Consider the following 20,523-nt stretch of genomic DNA (forward strand, 5'->3'; position numbering starts at 1 on the left):
AGAGAGAGAGAGCATGCCCCATTTTTCTTTCACTGTATTTATCTTTGAGCTAAACAAATAGTTGACCCCTTAATTTCAAAGGGGTTCCCTGGGACTTAAAAATTAATGGCCTATCCTTCGGATAGGCCATTAATTTTTGATTGGTAGGGTCAAACCTCCGGTCCCCCACCGATCAGCCTAATGATAGGGCTGCTACGCACCTTTTGAGCAATGCGTCCCCTTCATTGTTTAAACGGGTACAGCAGCTTCTGAATACAGGCGGCTCTGCCTTGTGCTGCAGCTCCTCCTATTCAAGCCCTAAACTGTACTATTCTGCACTAGATTACACCGGTACCAATTTATGTCTACTTCTTTCTTCCAGACCGATGCATCATGTTTAACTTGGGAAGGCCAGCAATACCAAGGCAAAGATGCGATCATTGAGAAGTTGTCCGTAAGTATTTTTCAGTGGAAGCTGAATATACTCATCGGTTTAAACCAGATCAGTCACCTCTCCTGACATGTCTGTGTTAGTAAGTAATTGTGTTCTCCATGAAATAACTATTCTAGAAAATCTTTTCTTAGAACTCTACGTTCTTCTGTTTTTTCCTCTTAGAACCTTAAGGATAAAATACCACCTGGGTATTACCAGTTTGGGGGGGGAGGGGGTGTCCTTATACAGTGACCATGTCCAATTAGTGCTGACAAAGTGAGAATGTATATAGGCACACACCTCTATGACCATGGAATGGCAACACCTAGTTGAATCAGTCGTAAGTTTTTAGGTGGAATAACCGAGGAATGGCACAATGCAGAGTTTGAAGAAAAGATGTTCCAGAATTGTTTCATGAGGAAGTTTTTACTAAAATACACAAGTCCGCTGAGGTGGGAGGACCTCTATAAAGAGTAACTAAACTTTTGCTGTATGTTAGGCTGAAGACGGGCTCATAGGCGTTCTATGTGAACCCAACTTCAGCCTAGCGAGGAGAGCCATTCACAACCAAAGCTGCTTAGCTCTTCTGCTCCTTCATTTCCGGTGGTGGTCTTGGCACATAATCCCAACTTCTGATATTTCTCTAAGACCTATCGAAAATTTTACAAAAGTTCAGTTGATCTTTAAATCTTCAATGGGGAAAAGATACTAAATTTAAGACCTTGGCTCTTTCTGTTCTCCTAACAAATACTGATGATAAACCTGGACTCCTCTGTCTAGTTCCTTATAACCTGTAAGTGCTTGTGTTATCAAGGGAACAAAAAGCAGAGCTTATAAATATAACTATCTTTCCCTTTTTTATTTACCATGAGAGAAACTTCATAGTTGTAATTTGTAACGAAGATTCAACTTAAAATTTCACTCGGAAAAGAGGTGTATCATCCTGATAATTGGCCAATGTAAGCTGTTAGCTAATAAGATTCAACCAATCTTAAGGTTTTTATTTTTCCTACCTCTCCATTCTATGAGGACTCATACATGTTTCATTTTACAGATGCTTCCCTTTCAGAAGATCCAACATAGCATTACTTCGCAAGACCATCAGCCAACACCTGACAACTGTATTGTCAGTATGGTCGTAGGTCAGCTCAAGGTAATCCCTTTTACTTCACCACCAAGGCCTATAATATTTTCCATGTTTTTGTGTGTGTAGTTGGCTTATGATTTTTTTTTGTTTTGCGTATGCCCCGTTGTGCTTTTACACTCAAATGACCGTAGTTGTAGTGGCACACTGTATTGATCTAGACCAGGGGTACACAACCTTTTTCTGGTCAGTGGGCCATATTATCAGATTGTACTACTGCCATGGGCTGCAATAGAACTTAGAGGGGTATTCCCTTCCGAGACACTTGGCATATGGATAGGAAATGTGAGAGGTGGACGTTCTACTTTTGGGATTCACACCTATTGGGAGAACATGGAAACAGCCAAGCATTTCACAACTCCCATAAGCTACAATTGAGGGAGTATTATCCATTAGCGTCCTATTTTCTACATTGTCATATTCTCTCTAGAGTTCTGAACAGGATCAGGGGCCCCCACTCTTAAATGGGGGTCTCAGATTAAAATTCTAATGTTTCAGATAGGAAAATCCCTTTAAAGAAGCACTCTGTGTAAAACTGATGCTTTTGTGTTATGTTTAATGCAGAGTTGGATTTAAGGGCACCATAGGCCCTGGGCAGTTTCAAAAGTGTGGGCCCCCTCCAATTAAAAAAAATGTTAAATGGTTTACCACACGGAGTATAATTACAGTATTTATGCACCTTCATTCAGTTAAACACACCAATAAGCACATTTGTATACTTCCAGTACATACAATAAATATACACATTCACTACATAATTACATACATTATACAGAGGAGCATCCAGAAGTTTGATCTGGTGAGGAACAACAGCCACATGGGGAAGACTATTTGAGGGGGTATGCAGCACACCACTGGACATTTTTTAGGATGTCCCACCTCCCCGCCCGCCTGACCATACTGCTAAAACTATCCCCATTACCATAAGGGTATGTGCACACGATGAGAGGCTTTTACGTCTGAAAAGACAGACTGTTTTCAGGAGAAAACGGCTGCCTCGTTTCAGACGTAAATGCTGCTCCTCGCATTATGCGAGGAGTCTGTGACGCTCGTAAATCTTGAGCTGCTCTTCATTGACTTCAATGAAGAACGGCTCAAATTACGTTGCAAAGAAGTGTCCTGCACTTCTTTGCCGAGGCAGTCAATTTACGCGTCGTCGTTTGACAGCTGTCAAACGACGACGCGTAAATTACAGGTAGTCTGCACAGTACGTCGGCAAACCCATTCAAATGAATGGGCAGATGTTCGCCGACGTATTGTAGCCCTATTTTCAGGCGTAAATCGAGGCATAATACGCCTCGTTTACGCTTGAAAATAGGTCGTGTGAACCCAGCCTTAAGATGATACTAACTGGCTTAATGTTGAACCTTCCGCTCAATGTTGAAAATCTATGGGTTGATTTATTACACCTGCATAGTATATACAGCAACTAAAGTGTCAAAGGGCATTTAGATAAATAGTGCGTTTGGTAGCCAGATAAAAATCATACAGCTGGCAAAAAATAATAGTTTATACATTGTGCAAGCACACACTGTGCATTTATTGTCTGGATACATGCAGACCATGTAAAACGCTCCTCTATACAAGGCACACATACACAGATGCCTTTCAATGCAGAATATTACCCATACAATGTCAACAAACACTGCCATACAGTAATTAAAACTTGGCACCATAACATGCTGAATACTGTTGCAAAGTGCTCACATAACTGTGCCAAAAAACACCATGTAAGGGTAAGTTCACACATTGCGCAAATACTAAATCTGCAGCAAGTGGAGTAGCGGCAAAATTGATGAGAAAACAAATCTCATCCAAAGATTGTGTAAATAATGAGCGGAAAAAACGCTCTGAAATTGACCTGCGGTGTGGAATTTTATTCTGCTAAAAACTACCAGAGAAAGGAAGGCAATAACATGCGCCTCCAAAATTGTATCAAAATAGTAACATTTTTTTATTAACAAGAAGACAAACAAAAATATACAAAAATTCAAACCGTGATCCGTGAGAAGATACACCGTAAAGTGTGGACGAGCCCCAAACTAGATCAGACCTGCCAGACATGTAAATGGCTCTAATAAGGATCTCACTTCAATACATGTGGTAATTCCTAACATAGGATAAGATCATGAATAAATGTGACATACGATGCAATAATTGAATGCTGGATCAAGAGTGACTGCTCCTTACCCCAGCATTCGCTCTGCCGTGAGCGTCTCGGTGTAGGCAGGCACGATGTTGTGACAGTCTGGTGGTGTTTGGTAGGGGGGCCCAAACTGAATTCTTGCACCAGGGTCCGTGAGCCTTTAGCTACGCCCCAGCTGCTATTTGTTGTGGATTTTACCTCCCCCATTGAATTCAATGGGGGAAATCCACGATAAATAAGCAGTGTTTACGCAAATACAATTGACATTCTGCGGAGTAAAATTTTGCACCGCAGGTCCATTTCTGAGCGTTTTATCCGCTCCGTATTTACGTATAGTGTGCATGAGACTTGTTTTAACTCATCCACTTTGCTGCTACTGTATTAATGTGTTAACGGACTGTAACCCCTGCCGGTCCCTGGTGAAATTTTCTTGCATCAAACTGGTCCTCGGTACAAAAAAGGTCCGGGACCACTGCTCTAGACTATCTAACGTAAGGATGTTGTATGCGATGCAGCACTAATGACACTGCTCGGCGTTGGGACCTTGTATGAGCCATGCTGGAATGGAGGGAAGGAGCAGTGTGGTTAGTCAGTTTATTTTTTTACTTTTTTTTTTTGTCCGATTGGGTAGTGAGAGGGCGCACGGCTAGCGGAATGATGCATCCAGCCGTGATTTTGAGAGATCACGCTGTGCTGTCATTCACAGCGTGATCTTGCGAGATCACACAGTTCTGTGATTAAGTCCCACACAAACTTTACCGAAGTGTCGGGAGTGTGAATAGACATCGTGTCCTGGCTGGAGGTGATGTCTATTCACTCAAGACACTTCGGTAAAGTTACTGTGGGAGTATGAGACAGCACAGCGTGATCTCGTGAGATCACGCTGTGCTGAGTACAAATGGACATGAATGGAGAGAAGTGTATGACGTTCATTGGTCAGCGTCATACACTTCTCTCTACTACGCCCACTTGGGCAAAAGTTAAAAAAACGCCCAGTTGTTAGAAACGAATTACCATAAATCTAAAATTGCTCAAAAATTATCGTTTTTCAACATAAAAAAACACTTCTCTACACTACAGCACCGATCAGATTATGTAGGAGATAGGGCACTTCTAATCTAGTGACAGAGCCTCTTTAACATATGGAACAACATGACCGGTGGTCTATGCTGCTATAGGAATGGAATAAAGTGACAGCAATCGAGACAGAACATGTAAGGATCAGAATCACAACGATTTGAGTTGGGAATCATCCATATCTATAGACTCAGGAGTGTCCAGCCATGGGCCTCAGATTTTAAAGAATCGACCATGACACCCCCGCTGTTGATATACCAATCGTTCATAGGTTGACAGTATTTACAAGTGTCTTCCATTGCGAAATGGAAGGTGGCCTGTCCGCCATCCAATTAATCGCTATGACTTTCCTAGCCAAAAAAAAGATTCTTTCAGAAATTTGCGTGTAGTGTGACCATTGTTCCTCGTCGGAATTCCGAACAAGGCAACTTTAGGAGAATTAGGTACAGGGATAGGTACGAGGTACGTCAGAAAAGAAATTACAAGTGACCAGAAGGAGGAAATATATGGGCAGTACCATATAAGGTGCCAAAAATTAGCCTCTAGGCGGTCGCATCTATGACATCCTGCCCATTTTATGTAATCTTGTGGGTGTTAACCCCTTCCCATCGTAAACGACTTTCAGATTTTCATTTTCGTGTTTTCCTCCCCGCATTCCAGAAGCCATAACTTACTTTTACGTCGCTTTTTCGTTTCACCATTTATTTTGCCGTATAATGTACTAGGAAACGGGGAAAAAATTATTTGTGGGGTAGAAAATTAAAAAAACAGCGATTCCTCCATGGTTTTTTGCGCGCCGTTTTTATGGAATTCACTGTGCAATTAAAACATGTTAACTTTATTCTGTGGGTCAATAGGATTACGGCGATACCAAATAAATATATATATATTAGGTTTTTTATTCTATATTTTACTACTTTTACATGTAAAAACCTAAGTGTAAAAAAAAAAAAAAAAAAAAAAAAAAAAAAAATATTTTGCGTTGCCAAATTCCGAGAGCCATAAGTTTTTTTTTTTTGTTTTTTTTAGTTTTTTTTTTAGTTCTGTCGATCAAGTGGTGGGAGGACTTATTTTTTGCAGGATAAGCTGTAGTTAATACCATTTTGGTGTAAATGCGACGGTTTGATCACTTATTTCCTTTTTTTGTGGGAGATTAGGGGACAAAAAAATAGACATTCTGGCGTTTACAATTTTTTTATTTTTTTACGGTGTTCAGTGTGGGTTAAATAATGATATATTGTAATAGTTCAGACTTTTACGGACGTAGCGATACCAATTATGTTTGTTTTATTTTTTTTTACTATGCTCTAGGGCAGGGGTGGGCAAACTTTTTGACTCGCGGGCCACAATGGGTTCTAAAATTTGACAGAGGGGCCGGGCCAGGAGCATTTGGAGGGAGTGTTTGGGCCGGATATACTAAAGCATTAAATGTAGTGTGTGCAAACCTCATAGCACAGTAAGAACACTACAACCCAATTTATTAACTGTCTTTCAGTTAATAAATTTGTCTCAAGGAATATGCAAGATATGGCATTTACATACTATTTCGCAGATACTGGGAGGAGGAAATGTAAATAGATTAAAATAACATACGCACTGTGATTTATCAAGATTGCGTCTGTTTTTAATAAGTTTCAATCGAAGGTGCAAAGTTAAAGAAATCAACATTTATTGAAAAATGGAATCACTTTCAACATTCAAAACATATTATTACACAACGAAATACTCAAGCTCAATAATATCTACTTGTGTTAAACTCCGCAAAATCATGGATGGATTGTCCTGACCGCGCGCTCTACAAACTCGCCACGGACACCCTCGCCTTCACGCACAAACAGTACACGTGTATCGTTGCCAAGCACACAGACATAGGCTGTATTAAATATCCTACCTGCAGCTGAAAATTTAAATTAAGAGCGATGTGCGGCGTGTTAATTAAGCTACTGTACCGCTGCTGTGCGTAAATGCGCATTGCTCTTAATTAAAAGACGCACTTCCAAACTTTCCATATGCATTTTTTCATAACACAGCAGAAAAACTCACCATTTCAGTGGGAACAGTGTTGTTGGTCTCCCTTTTTTGCCAGTGCATCAAAGTCTGGAGTTAGTTTTGTTGTGGCAATTCTCAGGACAGATCTGAGGTGTTGGTCAGTTAACTTGGATCTGTGATGGGCTTTGTTGATTTTCATGACGCTTTCACTTTATCCTGGATTCTTTTCAGCAGCCCGATGTTTTTTCCAGTTAAATTTGGCGATCCATCCGTGGTGACATTGGCAAGTTTACTCCAAGGTAGCTTCATTCTCTCGATGACAGCAGACACCTGTTCATATAAGTCCTCTCCTCGCGTTTTCCCTTTCAGTGATTCCATGCTCAAAAGCTCCTCCGTTATCTCAAAACTGTCGTTAATCCCTCGGATAAAAATTAGGAGCTGAGCAGTGTCTTTTATGTCGTTACTTTCATCCAGTGCTAGTGAATATAACTTAAAGGACTCCGCCTTTTTGTTTAACTCGCTGACTATATCTTCGTCAATCAGTTCCACGCGGCGAGTCACTGTCCTGCGTGCTAAACTGATTTTTTCAAACTTGGCTTTGCTCTCCGGACACAAGAGACCTGCTGTCTCTACCATGCACTCTTTCAAAAACTCGCCTTCGGAGAAAGGCTTGCTAGCCTTTGCTAATTTGAATGCCAGCAAATAACTTGCCTTGGTACTTGACTCTTGAATTGCAGTTTGTCGGTGAAAAAAGTTCTGTTGACTCTGTAAATTAGCTGCCAACCTCTGAGCAGTAGCCGCCCGTTCTTGTGTTGACTGCTTGCTAGCATAGTTTGCATGCTTCGTGGCAAAGTGACGGCTGATATTGTACTCTTTGAAAACCGCAACATCTTCTTGGCATATCAGACATACAGCCGTTGATCGGACTTCAGTGAAGAAGTATTTTGTTGTCCACTCCTTATTAAACACTCGGCATTCGCTGTCCACTTTCCTTCTCTTTGGTCCGCTCATTTTCACAGAAGGGCTTAATGGTGACGTGAAACGAAGTGAAAATTAAAGTGAAATAAAGAGAAATACGCGCCACATTAACAACGGTCAATGTGTTTTGAGTGCGCCATCTATTGGGAAAACGTGGGCATTGCAGGGAAAGGGGAAAAAAAAAGGAGGTTTTTACTATAATTTGGACAAGTTCGGCGGGCCGGATTAAAAAGCCTAACGGGCCGTATGTGGCCCGCGGGCCGTAGTTTGCCCATGTCTGCTCTAGGGCGAAAAGGGGGGTTTTTTGAACTTTTGAATTTTTTTACACAAAAACCAAAATCATTTTTACTTTTTTTTTTAAGATCGTTGGATCGCTTGCACGATATACTTCAATACTAATGTATTGCAGTATATCGTGATTCTGACAGGCATATATTAAGCCCTAATAGGTGTACAAAGATGGCGGACCTGGGGGCATTCATTAAGCCCCCAGGCAGCCATAGCAACCATCACCCCCCCCCCTCCCCTGCTATGCCGCTAGTTACTCTGAAGTGTCGGCTGTAAAATACAGCCGGCATCTTATAGAGGTAGTTTACTCCGTGAGTCCGCTCCATAATGTTAGGCACATGGAGGTTAAATTCATCGCACCTCGCGCCTCACATTAATAAGTGAATGAAAGCCGTGTTTATTTCATTTTTTTACAGCGTACACATCATAAATGATGCAAAAACATTGTTGTGCGCGCCATTACTGAATGTGTGTATTTTATGTATTGAGACTTATTTTAATGTTTATTGTAAAAAAGGTGAATGTGTGTATTTTTAAAATGTTAACATTACTTTGTTTTTACTTTATTTTTACTTTATTTTTAAACTTTAATGTACTGACATATATCAGATATGTGCCAGTACATTAGCCTGTGGACGGATAGCACACAGGCAGTTGTTAGGACATACTTGGGTATGTCCTAACAACATGAAATATGGTAAGACAGCCCTGGGGTCCGTCAATAGACCCTGGGCTGTCTGCCCATATATGGTATGGCCCTCGATCACGTTACAGGAATTCCCTGTGACGCGATCCAGGGGCGTCCCCCCCTTATTTTCTCCTGAATGCTGCAGTCAGCTGTGATCGCAGCATTCAGGGGAATAACGGTGGAGATGAGAAGTTTCTCTGATCTCCGCCGTTATAGAACGGGGCTGCAGCTGTGTAATAGTCATTGCCCCGCTCCTGACAGGAAGTGCGCGCGGTCAGCATGAGGAGGTGCGGCCGGCGCTGCACTAATGAGCGGCAGTTCAGGCACTGAGGACAGAACATGGGGGTGTTTTGTAGTGCGCCCGCCATGTTTTGTCTTCAGTGCCGCCGCTCATTAGTGCAGCGGCGGCCGCATCGCATCATCCTGACCCCGCGGCACTTGTTATCAGGACTCCGGAGCGGGGCAGTGACTGTATTACACAGCCGCAGCCGCGCTCCCATACATTCATGTATTACTATACTGAACTGTGCGGCTGCCCAGCGAAGTATTGAAATACAGGAAATAGCGGTATCAAACCGTTTAGGGATGCACAGTATCGAAGTTTCTATGCACCGTGCATCCCTACCCAGGCGGTGCCAAAACTGTGGGTCTGATACTGTCTGAAGGGATGGCAAGGAGGGGTTATGCCACCGAGGTAAATCTGTAAGGGTATCCTTAAAATGTAGTATTTTTAGACATGGGCCATATAGGAAAGGCCATCCTATGCGAAGGAAGTAAGGTGACTTGTCTAGTAAATTGAGGCTATTCAAGGTAATTAAGTAAACTGCATCCAGTTACCAATGAAGCCATGAAATGAGTTGTCTAACAAAGGTTGATCCAAGAACCGGTCTTGTCAGAACAATTCTGGACATCCTCCTCTGACCCCTTTCATCGACAAGTTGTTGACATCCACCGGATGCCCTTTTTCCATGATCACACTATAATTGGTACTCTGTCGACTAGGGCTGGTCAATTTTTACATAAATCAAAATCGTGATTAGTTGAACATCTAACTTCAATTACGATTAATGAATGATTAGCAATAGCCCCTTTTTTTTAATTTTATTTTTTTCATTCCATGCCCCTATTTGCATGCCACACCATTACATTAATATATATCCCCTGAGCCTGCTGTATACTACTGTACATAATCTACTCCTTGACACTACCCCCCACACAGTACAATGTCCCAATAGTGGCCCTTACAGTCTAATGCCCCTATATTTGCCCTCCAGAGTATATTGGGTTTTACTGCGATTTGCCACAATTTAATACTGATTTCAGCCGTGTGACCATTATAGGTGAAGCGCATGGTTTCTATGTGCTTTACCTGTAATAGCTGCAAGCCCAGAAAACTGCACCGCAAAGTTGTGGTAAAACATATGCTTTTTAAAATGCATTTTTCAAAGCAATTAGAAAGCACGTAAACTGCAAAAAAAATGACCAGCATTGGATGGAGTGGTGTAAAGCCCGCCGGCAGTGGAGCAGTGGAAAAGTGTTCTGTGGACTGACTAATCTCACTTCTGTCTGCCAGTCTGATGGACGAGTCTGGGTTTTAAGAATGCCAGGGAGATGTTACCTGACTGCAGTGTGCATAGTGCATATTCCAAGGGGTAACGTGCTGAAAGGGTCCTGAAGTATGCATGGTATCGTTTATTTATCTATAGGAAATGCTACCTATATTTTTTTTCCGAATTAAAACCAGATAGTGAAACAATTAGATTTTTTTTTTCACATTTTTATTTTTATTTTTTACTTTAGATTTTCTTTTTACATGATTATGGGGGCAACCAACTTGCCTCTGCTTCTTTTTACAGCATTTAGAGTGATACTACACAGGTTTCTATGGTCCATGTAGCTGCTGTAAACAGGAGGGGACCAATTGTCTTCTATAGGAGAGATTTCTTGGCGTCCTCTGAGACCTGTGCAGAAGTCACTGCGGGGAGGAGGGGAGCTGTGCTCATCACCTATTATCAATTGTAGATCCTGTGTTATCTATTTAGTGGTGTTACCTTTCATTGTAATCCTGCCTGTAATGAGATGACTGCTGAGAAGTGATCTCTACAGAACATGAAGTGTCAGTCTATTGCGAGGCTCAGTGGCCAAAGTGACAACTGCAAGATTTTAGGGTTATTTACAGAAAATTACCAATCACCCAAAATTATAAAATGTTAAACATAGAAACGCACCTAATGTTTAAAATAAGTTTTTGATGACATATTCCCTTTTTAGGCTGCTGAGTAATGTAGCCTGCTTATAATAATCAGTCATAAAAAACAACTTTAAATGTCGTATGGTTACCTTGGCAACCGAACCTCCCTATCTGACGGCATCTCGCGGACAATTGCAAATTTAACCAGGAGACGTGGCTACTAGTTAGCGATAGTCTCTCTTTAATATGAGCCTTTTTTTTTTCTGGTATATTCTTTTCTCTGTTATAGCCCTACCACATGAAAGCACAATAGATTTTCGTTTCTGGTTAAAGACATTGTATACTTTACAAAATCTGAACAGTACACGTGCTCAGTTGTAGTGATATTTTGTAAGAGTTAGGACAGTATGTACCGGTTATCTGTATTGATATGACCTATAGATCCTTCTAGACATATGTTTAAAATGAGCATATGGCTTTAACGGGCACCCTACTGCCGCCCGTATATGCCATAGTGTATTAACAGTGCAGGTTTTAGCTGGAGTGTCAGGTGCCTGAGGAGAAGATAGAAGCAGCTTTCACTGGTCTCAGTGATCATGTGACTGGTCGCATGATCGCCGGGATGCAGTTAGAGAGATTCTGCTGCTAGGTCTAACTAGACCCAGCACAGCCCTATTGACAATAGTCACTATAAGAGGGCTGATTTCCCCTGTAACTGGGGCTGCTGTGCTGCCTCAGTTAGGTTGGATTCACACGAGCACATTACGTCCGTAATGGATGGAATGTATTTCGGCCACTAATCCCGGACCGAACACAGTGCAGGGAGCCGGGCTCCTATCATCATAGTTATGTACGACGCTAGGAGTCCCTGCCTCTCCGTGGAACTACGGTCCTGTACGGAAAACATGATTACAGTACGGGACAGTTGTCTCGCAGCGAGGCAGGGACTCCTAGCATCGTACAGAACTATGATGCCAGGAGCCCGGCTCCCTGCAGTGTGTTCGGTCTGAGATTAGCGGCCGAAATACGTTCCGTCCATTACGGACGTAACATGCTGGTGTGAATCCAGCCGTACAATGGAAAAACAATGAGGAAAAAGAAAAATAGCCCCCCCCCCTCCAAAAGCCTTTTCTGATCTTTGAGGGACAGAACATAGTTTAAAAAAAAAAAAAGGGAAATTATTTTTTCTTTAACCCCTTAAGGACGCAGCCTAGTTTTGGCCTTAAGGCTCAGAGCCCATTTTTCAAATCTGACATATTTCACTTTATGTGGTAATAACGTCGGAATGCTTAAACCTACCCAAGCGATTCTGAGATTGTTTTCTTGTGACACATTAGGCTTCATGTTCGTGGTAAAATTTGGTCGATATATTCAGTGTTTATTGGTGAAAAATTGCAAAATTTAGAGAAAATTTTGAAAAAATTGCATTTTTCAGAATTTAAATGCATCTGCTTGTGAAACAGACGGTTATACCACCCACAATAGTCACTAGTTCACATTTTCCATATGTCTACTTTAGATTGGCATCGTTTTTTGAACATTCTTTTATTTTTCTTGGACGTTACAAGGCTTAGAACATAAACAGCAATTTCTCATATTTTTAAGAAAATGTCAAATGCCTTTTATTTAAGGTACCTGTTCAGTTCTGAAGTGGCTTTGAGGAGCCTATGTATTAGAAACCCTGATAAAACACCCCATTTTAAAAACTAGACCCCTCAAAGTATTCAAAACAGCATTTAGAAAGTTTTTTAACCCTTCAGGCATTTCACAGGAATTATAGCAAAGTGGAGGTGAACTTTGCAAATTTCATTTTTCTTGCGGAATTTCAATTTTATTCATTTTTTTTTCTGTAACACAGAAGGTTTTACCAGAGAAACACTACTAAATATGTATTGTCCAGATTCTGCAGTTTTTAGAAATGTCCCACATGTGGCCCTACTGCGCTCGTGGACTAAAACACAAGCCCTAGAAGCAAAGAAGCACCTAGTGCATTTTGAGTCCTCTTTTTTTATTAGAATATATTTTAGGCAGCATGCCAGGTTTGAAGAGGTGTTGAGGTGCCAAAACAGTAGGAATCCCCCAATAGTGACCCCATTTTGGAAACTACACCCCTCAAGGAATTAATTTATGGTTGTTGTTACCATTTTGACCGCACAGTTTTTTCACAGCACCTATTTGAATTGGGCTGTGAAATGAAAAAAATGTCGTTTTTTCCAATAAAATGTCATTTGTGATCAAAATTTCTTATTTTCACAGGGAACAAAATACCCCATTTGGTTGCCCAGTTTGTCCTTAGTGTGGCAATACCCCATTTGTGGTGATAAACTGCCGTTTGGGCCCATGGGAGGGCTCAGACGGAAAGGAGCGCTATATGTTTGTTGGAGTCCAGATTTTGCTGGATTGGTTTTCGGGTGCCATGTCGCATTTGCAGAGCCTCAGGGGTATCAAAGCAATGGAAACCCACCAAAAGTGACCCCATTTTGGAAACTACACCCCTCAAGGAATTCATTTATGGTTGTTGTTAGCATTTTGAGCACACCGTTTTTTCACAGCACCTATTTCAATTGGGCTGTGACATTAAAAAAATGACATTTTTTCCAATAAAATGTCATTTGTGATCAAAATTTCTTATTTTCACAGGGAACAAAATGCTCAATTTTGTTGCCCAATTTCTCCTGAGTGCAGCAATACCCCATTTGTGGCAATAAACTGCCGTTTGAGCCCATGGGAGGCTTCAGAAGGGAAGGAGCGCTGTGTGTTCTTTGGAGTCCAGATTTTGCTGGATTGGTTTTCGGCTGCCATGTCGCATTTGCAGAGCCCCAGAGGTATCAAAGCAATGGAAACCCACCAGAAGTGACCCCATTTTGGAAACTACACCCCTCAAGGAATTCATTTATGGGTAATGTGACCATTTAGACCCCATAGTTTCTTCACAGAACTTATTTGAATTGGGCTGGGAATGAAAACAAAATTATTTTTTACAAATAATATGTAGTTTTGGCTGAAAATTTCTTATTTTCACAAGAAACAAAATACCCCATTCTGTTGCGCAATTTGTTCTGAGTGCCGCAATACCCCATTTGTTGTGATAATCTGCCGTTTGGGCCCATGGGAGGGTTTAGAAGGAAAGGACCACCATTTGGCCTACTGGGGATTTTCTAGTGCGAAGTCATGTATGCAGAAGCCCCTGAGGTACCAGTACAGTTGAAACCCGCAAGAAGTGACCCCGTTTTAAAAACTACACCCTTAAGGCATTCATCTAGAGGTGTAGTGAGCATTTTGACCGGAGACCTACACCCCATAAACTGTAATGTGGGTTCTCCCGGGTATGGCAATACCCTACATGTGGCTGTTATCAGCTGCCTGGGCACACAGCAGGGCTCAGAGGGGAAAGACGAGGATGGATAAGCTGTGCGGAGTGCATCAGGGTAAGTAAAATTGGGGTAAATTATAAACCAAGGGATGTATGATCAATTTTAAAACACTCTTTCATACAGAGCTCTGGTTATTCGGGACACGTGTCACATTGATATATTGTGTCATCCCTTATCGCCCTCTTATAGCAGACTTTGCACCTCTTTTGACTTTTTCCCTTCTTGCCAGTTTGGGGAACTTCCCCTGGAAAGTGTTGCCGCCCTGGTACGATGCGTGTGGCCCCGCTTCCAGAAGTACTGGTTGCCCCCCCTTCTTGGTCCCTAAAGATTAGGTTCTTGATAATCACCTCTTGAAATTCCAGGAAAGTTCCCGTCTGGCCTGCACATCGACGTAGCACGTACGCATTGTACAAAGCCATCTGTATGATGTGCACGGCCAGCTTCTTATACCACACCGCATAGCGCTGTAGGGCCTCAGGGCTTGATCTGACAAGTCCATCCCTCTCATGTACCTATTGTAGTCCAGGATGCAGTCTGGTTTGGGGGTGGCCTTTCCTTCATATATCCTAAACCTGTAGGTATACCCTGATGCACTCTCGCAGCTTATACATCTTCACGCCATACCTTGCCCTCTTACCCGGCAGGTACTCGCGGAATTGAACCCTCCCTTTAAAATGTAACAGGGACTCATCAATAGAAATACACTTCTCGGGGTGTATGCTGGGGAAAACCGGGCACTGGAACGGTCTCATAGGGGTCTCCGTTTATACAAACGGTCAAAACTGGGGTCATCTCGGGGTGGGCACGGCTCATTATCAGTATAATGTAAGAAGCAAAGTATTGCCTCATTTATTTATTTTTTTAGGTTCCAGTTCAGTTCTGAAGTTGCTTTGAGGAGCCCATATATTAGAAACCCCTATGAAATACCCCATTTTAGAAACTAGACCCCTCAAAGTATTCACAACAGCATTTAGAAAGTTTATGAACCCTTTAGGTGTTTCACAAAAATGTAGAGCAAAGTAGAGGTGAAATGTAAATTTTTTTTTTTGTCAGAAAATCCTCTTTATACCATTTTTTTTATAACACAAAAGGATTTATCAGTGAAACGCAACTCAATACTTATTGCCCAGATTCTGCAGTTTTGAGAAATATCCCACATGTGGCCCTCGGGCGGTAATGGACTGAAGCGCCGGCCTCCGAAGCAAAGGAGCACCTAGTGGATTTTGAGGCCTCTTTTTTATTAGGCACCATGTCCGGTTTGAAGAGGTCTTGTGGTGCCAAAACATTGGGAACCCCCCAAAAGTGACCCCAATTTGGAAACTAGACCCCTTGAGGAATCCATTGTAGTTTTCTTGGGGTGCATGCGGCTTTTTGATCAGTTTTTATTCTATTTTTAAGTGGCGTGGTGACTAAAAAACAGCAATTCTACTATTCGTTTTTTTATTATTTTTTTTTTACAGCGTTCACCGTGCGCTATAAATGACATATTCACTTTATTCTGCGGGGCGATACGATTACGGCGATACCAGATGTTTATAGTTTTTTTTTTATGTCTTATGGCGTTTGCACAATAAAATATGTTTTGTAAACAATCATTCACTTTTTGTGTTACCTTATTCTAAGAGCCATAACGTTTTTATTTTTCAATCAATAAAGCCGTGCGAGGACTTATTTTTTGCGTAACGAACTGTAGTTTCGATCAGTACCATTTTTAGGTACATGCGACTTTTTGATCTCTTTTTATTCCATTTTTTGGGAGGTGAAGTGACCAAACAATTGTGATTCTGGTACGGTTTATTATTATTTTATTTTACGGCGTTCATCGTGCGGGATAAATAACGAAATAGTTTTGTAGTTCAGGCCGTTACGGACGCGGCGATACCAATTATGTATAGTTTATTTGTTTGTTTATATATTTTTATTAATAATAAAGGACTGATCAGGGAAAAGGGGGGATTTTTACTTTTATTACTTTTAAATCTTTTATTTTCTTATTTTTACACATCTTTTTTTAACTTTTTTTTTACTTTATTACTTTGTCCCACTAGGGGACTTGAGGGTAGGAGGCCCTGATCGCTATTCTAATACACTGCACTAAATGCGTAGTGCAGTGCATTAGAACTGTCAGCTACTCACTGACAGCAAGCATAGTGGGTCCTGACGTTGTCAGGACCCACTAGGCTTCCGTCTATGGCATAGCCGGACGCCATTGTTTGGTGTCCGGTTGCCATAGTCACCATCGCCGGCCGCTATCGCGTAGCAGGCCGGCGATGGCAGCTTAACCCCTAAAAAGCAGCGATCTCTATAGAACGCGGCTTTTAAGGGGTTAATCAGCGGGGACACAGCGATCGGTCCCCGCTGTAGGAGCTGTGACAGCTGCTGAACAAGACAGCAGCGTCACAGCTCCTGTATGTGTCGGGAGGACGGCCGAAACGGCCGTTACTCCCGTGACGTACTATTACGTCATGGAGCGCGAACGATACAGCTGCCATGACGTAATAGTACGTCAAGGAGCGGGAAGGGGTTAAATAATAAATACACACCAAATAGTCGACCAAAAAAAATGTTCACCATGCCAATCATTGTCGTAACGCTAGCCCTGACCCATTTACCCTAAAAAAGACATGCAATATATCAATTTCTGGTAGTCCATGACCATCACAAATAAAAGGGGTATTTTAGACTAAAACTATATTACCAGAAAAATTTTGCTGAAAAGTAACAAAGTATATTTTATTACCATTTTCTAACTTTAAGCCTAGACATTCTAAAATAGCAAAAAGGATGTGCATATAAGTCATAAAAAAGAAACCTGCATTGTCTACGAAAAAACCATAAATCACGTCGCTAGCCCAACAAGTAAGAAAATAAAAATAAAAAGCTGTAGGGTGAGTTGATCCTTTGGACACCAGTTGAGGTCGGCTCCATGTTCTATTTCTGGTACACTGTATATACTGTACAGGTTCCTGACGAAGCTCCCGTCCTCAGCGTAGAAAGTGATTTATAGCCTCCAGCAGCTGCAGTATTTCAGATTTTCATGTGAGAACTTGCTTTGTTTGTATTAGTAAGCTGCTAAATAATTATTGCATTTTTTTCGGTGTTTGACATTTTGGGGGCTTTGGAACCAATTCCTACTTTTCCATAGAGATGGTCTCGAGTTATAATATTTTCAACTCCCCATTGTTGCCCCGGAACCAATTAATATTGTAACTTGAGGGGCCACTGGACTTACAATACATGCTTTTATTTCTATTTTTGGGCTTGTTGTCAATCAACCTTTTTTATAATTTCGGGTAAATATTTTGAGGGCTCCGGAACCAATTACCAGTTTTCCATAGGGTTATGGTCTCGACATACAATAGTTTCAACATACATTGGTCGTCCTAGAACCAATTAGTTTTGCATGTGGTGCTGCAGTACATTTTTCTTTTAGAAACTGCTCTGGTAGAATTTTCCTCGAACTGTGGAGAAAACCAAGTATGTTTTTTGGGTTTAGTTGTGACCTTAAAGAGGCTCTGTCACCAGATTTTGCAACCCCTATCTGCTATTGCAGCAGATCGGCGCTGCAATGTAGATTACAGTAACGTTTTTATTTTTAAAAAACGAGCATTTTTGGCCAAGTTATGGCCATTTTTGTATTTATGCAAATGAGGCTTGCAAAAGTCCAACTGGGTGTGTTTAAAAGTAAAAGTCCAAGTGGGCGTGTATTATGTGCGTACATCGGGGCGTTTTTACTACTTTTACTAACTGGGCGCTCTGATGAGAAGTATCATCCACTTCTCTTCAGAACGCCCAGCTTCTGGCAGTGCAGATCTGTGACGTCACTCACAGGTCCTGCATCGTGACGGCCACATCGGCACCAGAGGCTTCAGTTGATTCTGCAGCAGCATCAGCGTTTGCAGGTAAGTAGCTACATCGATTTTACCTGCAAACGCCGATGCTGCTGCAGAATCATCTGTAGCCTCTGGTGCCGATGTGTCCTCGCTCGTCTGACACTATGCAGGACCTGTGAGTGACGACACAGCGTGATCTGGCAGAAGCTGGGCGTTCTGAAGAGAAGTGGATGATACTTCTCGTCAGAACGCCCAGCTAGTAAAAGTAGTAAACACGCCCCGATGTACGCACATAATACACGCCCAGTTGTACTTTTACTTTTCAACACGCCCAGTTGTACTTTTGCAAGCCTCATTGGCATAAATACAAAAATGGTCATAACTTGGCCAAAAATGCTCGTTTTTTAAAAATAAAAACGTTACTGTAATCTACATTGCAGCGCCTATCTGCTGCAATAGCAGATAGGGGTTGCAAAATCTGGTGACAGAGCCTCTTTAACCCCTTAGTGACCACTAATACGCCTTTTAACGTTCATCACTAATGGGCTTTAGGCTAGGCTGACGCCTTTTCACGTGAGCCTAGTCTAAGTCCTGCACGTGTCTCACGTGCAGGCAGGAGCCGGGGCTCTGCTGTCTGATGACAGCTGAGCTCCTGCTCCAACGCCCGCGATCGAAGTTTACTTCGATCGCGGCCGTTTAACCCGTTAAATGCCGCCGTCAATAGCGACCGCGGCATTTAACTTTGTTTACAGAGGGAGTGCGCTCCCTCGGTCACCCATCAGCGGCCCGCGAATGCAATCGCGGGTCTCCGATGGGGTGTCATGGCAGCCGGTGGACTGATAAAAGCCCCAGGTCTGCCCTGGACATATTCCTGTTAGGACGCGCCGGAGGCACGTCCTAACAGATTGCCTGTCAGATTTACACTGACAGGCAATAATGCTCTGGTATACGAAGTATACCGAAGCATTATAGCAGCGATCGGAACATCGCACAGTAAAGTCCCCTAGTGGGACTAATAAAATAAGTCATCAAAGTGAAATAAAGATTATTAATAAAAAGTACAGAAAAAATCCATTTTTTTCCATAAGTGGTTTTATTTAGTAAAAGTGTAAAAAAAAAAAAGTACACGTGGTATCGCCGCGACCGTAATGACTCCATTAATAAAGTTAATATGTAATTTAAACCGCAAAGTGAACACCGTAAAAAAAACCTCAAAAAACTATGGCGAAATTGCAATTTTTTTCCATTGCCCCCCAAAAAAGTCATAATAAAAATGAATCAATAAGTCCCATGTACCCCAAAACAGTACCATTCAAAACTACGTCTTGTCCCGCAGAAAACAAGCCCAAAAAATCACTACATTGATGGAAAAATAAAAAAATTACGGCTCTTGGAAAGCAACGATGCAAAAACAAATAATTTTAGTTCAAAAGTGCTTTTATTGTGCAAAAGTCGTAAAACATAAAAAAACCTCCACATATGTGGTATCGCCGTAATCGTACCGACCCATAGAATAAAGGTAACATGTTATTTACGTCGCACAGTGAACGGCGTCAATTTAAAAACGCATAGAACAATGGCGGAATTTCAGTTTTTTTTTTATAATCCCCCCCCCCCCAAAAAGGTTAATAAAAGTTAATATAAAAATTATATGTACCCAAAAATGGTGCTATTAAAAAGCACAACTAATCCCGCAAAAAACAAGTCCTCATACAGCTATGTAGACGAAAAAATAAAAACGTTATAGCTCTTTGAATGCGACTATAGAAAAACGAATAAAATAGCTTGGTCATTAGGGCCTAAAATGGGCTGGTCACTAAGGGGTTAAACTAAATATATTTATTTTGAGGTTTCATTACCGCAGTAGAGGATAAGTAAATGATGACTTCGCTGTTGACATTTACAATAGTCAACCATAGACCGGAAGTCTTTAACACATTGCCCTCTTCTGGTTTAAAGTGTAGCTCCAGTTACATGGCGTTCAGCGCTGCCGCTGGAAAATCAGATAATCCTATAGCCTAGGCAACGTTGCGATGCTGAAAGCCTCTATTCATTAGAAGTGGAGCTACATTTTAAGCATTACTGTGCAATGTTCCCAAACAAGCTTGCCCTTTGGGATCACAGGACAGTGTAACGCGTCTTTGTTATAGGTGCACCTTATATTGTCCGAACATTACACTGCGTTTTGTGCTGCTGGACTTGCAGTTGTGGTGTTAGTCTAAACCTCTGCATGTTCCTGGATACTTCCTTGGTTTAAAATATTACCTTCTAAAGCTTTTTGGATTGATCCTTTATGGTGGACTAACACAACTTTTCTGTGTTTGCTGTACAAGTTCTTGTGTGCTGCTGGTTGAAGTTACTAATTTACCTAAGACCTTTTCTTCTGTCCTATTGCTTCTCTCA

The 20,523-nt window shown here is 41.6% G+C and overlaps 1 protein-coding gene across 1 annotated transcript in view; it reads left to right on the forward strand.

Annotated features, from left to right (window-relative positions):
* NUTF2 (nuclear transport factor 2) overlaps window positions 1-20,523 on the forward strand; it is a 63,015-nt gene that overhangs the window by 23,315 nt on the left and 19,177 nt on the right. Inside the window, exons 3-4 of the mRNA XM_075836914.1 lie at window positions 362-433; window positions 1,467-1,565. Of these exons, the coding sequence (XP_075693029.1) occupies window positions 362-433; window positions 1,467-1,565 (171 nt within the window). The remainder of the gene's footprint in view (window positions 1-361; window positions 434-1,466; window positions 1,566-20,523) is intronic.

Source organism: Rhinoderma darwinii, chromosome 9 (genome assembly GCF_050947455.1).
Source record: "Rhinoderma darwinii isolate aRhiDar2 chromosome 9, aRhiDar2.hap1, whole genome shotgun sequence".
Classification (NCBI taxonomy): Eukaryota; Metazoa; Chordata; class Amphibia; order Anura; family Rhinodermatidae; genus Rhinoderma; species Rhinoderma darwinii.